At 45.9% G+C, this 5,112-nt stretch overlaps 1 protein-coding gene across 5 annotated transcripts in view; it reads left to right on the forward strand.

Moving 5' to 3' along the window:
- rnf17 (ring finger protein 17) overlaps positions 1-5,064 on the forward strand; it is a 42,628-nt gene extending 37,564 nt beyond the window's left edge. For 4 of the 5 annotated variants that reach the window (XM_061792189.1, XM_061792190.1, XM_061792193.1 and 1 more), the window contains exons 29-37: positions 127-246; positions 323-403; positions 476-592; positions 1,679-1,732; positions 1,804-1,914; positions 1,986-2,106; positions 3,952-4,105; positions 4,178-4,364; positions 4,818-5,064. In XM_061792189.1, the coding sequence (XP_061648173.1) occupies positions 127-246; positions 323-403; positions 476-592; positions 1,679-1,732; positions 1,804-1,914; positions 1,986-2,106; positions 3,952-4,105; positions 4,178-4,364; positions 4,818-4,919 (1,047 nt within the window). In that variant the 3' untranslated portion in view covers positions 4,920-5,064. The remainder of the gene's footprint in view (positions 1-126; positions 247-322; positions 404-475; positions 593-1,678; positions 1,733-1,803; positions 1,915-1,985; positions 2,107-3,951; positions 4,106-4,177; positions 4,365-4,817) is intronic. The other variant, XM_061792192.1, reaches the window with a different exon arrangement.
- Positions 5,065-5,112: the final 48 nt, after the last annotated feature.

The following is a 5,112-nucleotide window of genomic DNA, read 5'->3' on the forward strand; positions in this document are numbered from 1 at the left end:
GGTGCTAATAATGGTGAGCAGGGCTATACATTGACCAATTCGTCCGAACTCAGTTTGATCTGCTACTACTAAGCCAATATGTAGTGATCATGTGCGTTATCAGGTTTTTAGATGTTGACTATGCAGGTCCAGTACGTGGACTACGGCCTGGTGGAGAACATTCCGGTGGTCCACGTCTACCCTCGCCTACTGTGTGAGGACATCCCTCAACTCTGCATGGCCTGTCAGCTACACGGCATCAACCCTGTAAGATTTAGGATTCTGTATACGCAACACAGATGTAATACCGCAGATTACAGAGTGGTGGCGTCCTTGTCCTCAGTTTGGTGGCAGCTGGCATCAGGATGCTGTGGAGCTTCTCAATGAAATGCTCTTGTATCGCCGCGTAGATGTCAACGTAGTGGTACATACGCACACTTTCACCCACACACAAAGGTAAGTGCTGAGTGCGTGTGTCTGTGTGTGTGGACGTTAGAAGCTGCCGACTGACCCCAGGCGACCACTCACAGTTGAGATCTTCTTGGATGGAATGAACCTCAGCACCATCTTGTGTCACCACAAACACGCTCTGATGGACCGTACAGCACAACCGGTGTGAAAAAATATTTAGTTTCCATGGAAACTGCCATTTGGATGGCTAAATGTTATTTTTGTGCCCTAATAGAACATTTCCCTGAACAAAGACAGTTTTAGTGGCAAATATTTTTCTAGACGACATAAAAAAATTTTGGCCGAATGTAGCCTTTTACTCTGTATTGCATTTTCACATGAAACTACCACTTTCCTGTAACCCTTCGTGGCCAAATATTATAGTTTTTAATGGTAAACTATCACATCTGTCTATTAATAAGCAAATATAGCCTTTTGTGGTGAAATAGTGTTTTAGTGTCACTATATTGCCTTCCTAGGGGGAAACTACCACTTTTCCTAGCTAAGTAGATCATTTTTGGTACAATAGTGGGGGTTTTTTCAGCCAAAAGCTAATTGTGCTATTTTTTTTAATGGCTAAATATCACGTTTACGTGGGAAATGGACAGGTTTGAACAAAGCTGTCATTTTATTGACAGAAACTAACCTTCTAAGGCAAACTATGTCTTGATCCCTAATACAGCCACATAGTATATTTTTTGTAATATAGCATTTCAATAGGAAAGTACCACTTTCCTGGCTAAATGTTTGTTTTCATGACAATGTGTAATGTTTTGGGCGAAAGTGTAGCATTTAAAAAAAAAAATAATTTTTACCTGCCAAAGGCTCATTTTTTTGTGGTCAAATAGTTTTAAGGGAGAGAATATCATGCTTACATAGAAAGCTATCATTTTAATGGTGAATTGTAGCCTTTAAAATCACAATCAATGAGCTAAATGTATCCTTTTGGTATTATGTTTATTTGGAAACTGCCAATTGATGGAAAAAAATTTGTGTGGCCTATTATACTGTAAGCCTTTTACTGTCACAAAATTTCTACTGCCTAATAGCCTTTTTGTGATCAGATCTAGTTTTTTTTTTTTAACAACAAATTGCCTTTTCTAGCCTGGATTTGCTTGCAGCTTGTTTCAGCTGGCCTGTTTGAGGAAAAATAAAATGGCAAAATGTGTCTATGAGGCAAAATTCAACATTTCCATATTTATCAATGTTCAAGTCATGTTTCCCCCCCCCCCCCCCCCCCCGTCTGCAGGCACCTCCTCTGCCGCCCCCCTCAATTTTGGACATCTGGGACATCGACACCAGGGTACTATTGACTGGTTATGTATATATTTTTAATGTTGTTACTGACGTGTTATCACTGCTGTTCATCTTCAGGGTCTAGTCGGCCCTCGGGAGGTTATGTTGGGGCCCGTCACGGAACCCAGCATGCCCGAGGTGGGCCAGTCTCTGAATGTCCGCGTGAGGCACCTGCAGACTCCCAATGAGGTACCCACGGTGTAAATATGACCCTTACGTATTTATAAACTTGCTACAGATATCTCGTGTCACTGGTGCAGTTGTTTTTGTGGTGGGAGGACACGGCCCAGATACCAGTGGACGGGGAATTTCTGGATCAGCACATGACAAGGATCAACGCCAACGTTCAAAATCTCCTGCCGCTCACCAACTTTCCTCAAGGTAACACGCTACAACAAGGGGTCACTACTCAGTTACTTGGACCCTTTTCCCACAGAAAACAAAACATTGGGAGCCACAAAACCTTTTTGACATCTTAACTAAAACAAATCACTGATTTATATAGCACTTTAACAACAGCTGCAGCTTAAACTAAGTTCTGTACATAAATACAAATTGGACAGTTCAACATTACATCATTTAGCTAGATAAAACACCAACATTGCATGAAGCATGGGGTTTTTTTTTCTCCCTCAACCCATGTTTTGAGTGGAAAAAAATTGTTACGAGATCACCAGTCTTTTCAATCTTTAGAATCCTTCCAAGGTCGGGTTACGGGGGCAAGAGTTTAGCAGGAAAACCCAGACTTCCCTTTGCCCAGCCACTTCATGTAGCTCTTCCAGGGGACACCGAGGTCTTCCCAGGCCAGCCAGGAGACATAGTCGGCAGCGTGTCATGGGTCGTCCCCGGGGGCTTCTCCCGGTGGGGTGTACCCGGAACACATCACCAGGGAGCCGTCCAGGAGGCATCCTAACCACCTCATCTAGGTCCTCTAGAGGCGGAGGAGCAGCGGCTCCGCTCTGAGCCCCTCCCGGGTGACCAAGCTTCTTATCCCATCTCTAATTCATTTCGGGCCGCTTGTAGCCGCAATCTTGTTCTTTTGGTCGCAACCAGCATCTCGTGACCGTAGGTGAGTGTAGGAACGTAGATCAAACGGTAAATCGAGAGCTTCGCCTTTCAGCTCAGCTCTATCTTTACCACGACAGACCGACACAGTCCACATAACTGCAGATTCTACACTGATCCATCTGTTGATGTCTCGCTACATTCTTCCCTCACTTGTTAACAAGACCCCAAGATACTTGAACTCCTCCACTTGGGGCAGGATATCTTCCTCAACCTAGAGAGGGCATGCCACCCTTTTCTGACAGAGGACCATGGCCTCAGATTTGGAGGTGCTGGTTCTCATCTCAACCGCATCACTCTTCGGCTGCAAACGCTCCAGTGAGAGTTGAAGATCGTGGCTTGATGAAGTTTTCAGAACCACATCAACTACAAAAAGCAGAGACGTAATACTCATATCACCGAAATGTACCCCCTAGAAATTTTGTCCATAAAAGTTACAAACAAAATCGGTGATCAGGGGAGTCCGGTACCCCATACTCCCAGAGCACACCCCACAGGACTCCCCGAGGAACACGTTCGAAGTCCTTTCTTAAAGTGAACACCCAACACCCTTGAGGAACCTGCTGAGAGTGTAGCGCTAGTCCACTGTTCCACGTCCAAGGCGAAAACCACACTGCTCCTCGCCTGAGATTCTTCTTTGAGGCAGACCCTCCTCTCCAGAACCCCTGAATTGACCTTACCAGGGAGGCTTAGGAGTGTGATCCCCCTGTAGTTGGGACCACCCAGTGGTACTGTCCACATGATGTTGCAGAGGCGTGTCAACCAGGACAGCCCCACAACATCCAGAGCCTTCAGCAACTCTGGACGGATTTCATCCACCAAGGAGCTTTTTAACCATCTCGGTGGTGACCTCAACACCAGAGATAGGAGAATCCGCATCACAGTCCCCAGACTCTGCTCCCACATAGGAAGGCACGTCGGTAGAATGGAGGTCTTCGAAGTATTCAGTCCACCGACTCACAGCGTCCCGAGTTGAGGTCAGCAGCGCCCCATCCCCACCACGCACAGCGTTGACAGTGGACCGCTTTCCCCCCCCCTCAGACGCTGGATGGTAGACAAGAATTTCCTCGAAGCCGTACTCTATGGCCTAACCAAAGTCGTCCCAGGCTCGCTGAGGCAAAAATGTAGAATCTCGTATTTAAAAATAAAGATTTTTGATAGATAATGGGTGGTTGTCAGGCGGCCCGTGTCTGGCAGAGTATATCGACGGCAACTTTTACCGAGCCAAGATGCTGACGATCATCTGCGCCGATCCTGTCCGGATCCTCATCCAACACGTGGACTTCGGCTCTGACGACACCGTGCCCACCAGCAAGTATGAACGCATTGCAACACCCTTCCCGACGACCAACAGGGGGGCAGCAGATTTCTGTGGGTTTCCCTTCAGGCTGCGTCAGATGCCAGCTGAGCTGCTGCGCTTCCCGGCTCAGGTGCTTAAGGTGCGCGTGACGGGCTTCAAGGCTCCCAGCGCGAGCACGGAGGACGCGGTGCTTCCCTACAGCCCGGAGTGGAGCCTCAAGGCCACGCTGGCCATGGTCGAACTGCTGCACGGAGACATCACCGCCATAGTTCAGGTAGAACAATTAGCACGTTGCAATTTCAGCGGAATACATATTTGCCATTTTATGTGAATCGACGGGCAATTTTACAGAAATAAATGAGTCATGTACTTGTACACACAGAATGTAAAATCGATTTTTATGCAAATTTGGCAATTTTCTGACTAAATGTGCAATATTGCATAAATTTGATTTTATGTGAATAACCACTCTTTCACAAAACCAGTATTAATTTGAAAGACGTTGAAAAATGGTGTTGGCCCACTCTAGCTCAGTCAGTAGCTCAATTTCGGGGAATAAGGTCATCATGGAGTAGTTGTATTTTTTGGGTGAGAAGCTTTTCAGGGGAATGAAGTGGTAAATTGAGCTAAATAACATGCAATATTTACCCAGCACAATCTGCTGAGTGTTGTAATACTGCATAGTGCTACAAGAAGCTGTTAAGAGACTCCCTATCCATACATCCAGAATGGAGACGCGTCCAGCGAGCTGTCCGTGTTGCTGTACAACCAGGACGGACAATCAGTCTTTTTGCCTCTGCTGGCCAGCGGCCTGGCACAACTTGAATGAAGGTCCAACTATGCACCGTTTTGGTTTAGGTTGCCACTATGTTCACGTTCATGAAGGAAAAAGTTATTTGACTCTTTTTGTTGTTGTAGTAGTTAAAAGGAGCCCATTTAAGTTTTCACTTATTAAAGTGTTATTCTTGAGTGTATCCCAGTTTTCATTTATTTACATGACAAACAAGCATGATTCATTCATC

Source organism: Phyllopteryx taeniolatus, chromosome 12, assembly GCF_024500385.1.
Source record: "Phyllopteryx taeniolatus isolate TA_2022b chromosome 12, UOR_Ptae_1.2, whole genome shotgun sequence".
Taxonomy (NCBI): domain Eukaryota; kingdom Metazoa; phylum Chordata; class Actinopteri; order Syngnathiformes; family Syngnathidae; genus Phyllopteryx; species Phyllopteryx taeniolatus.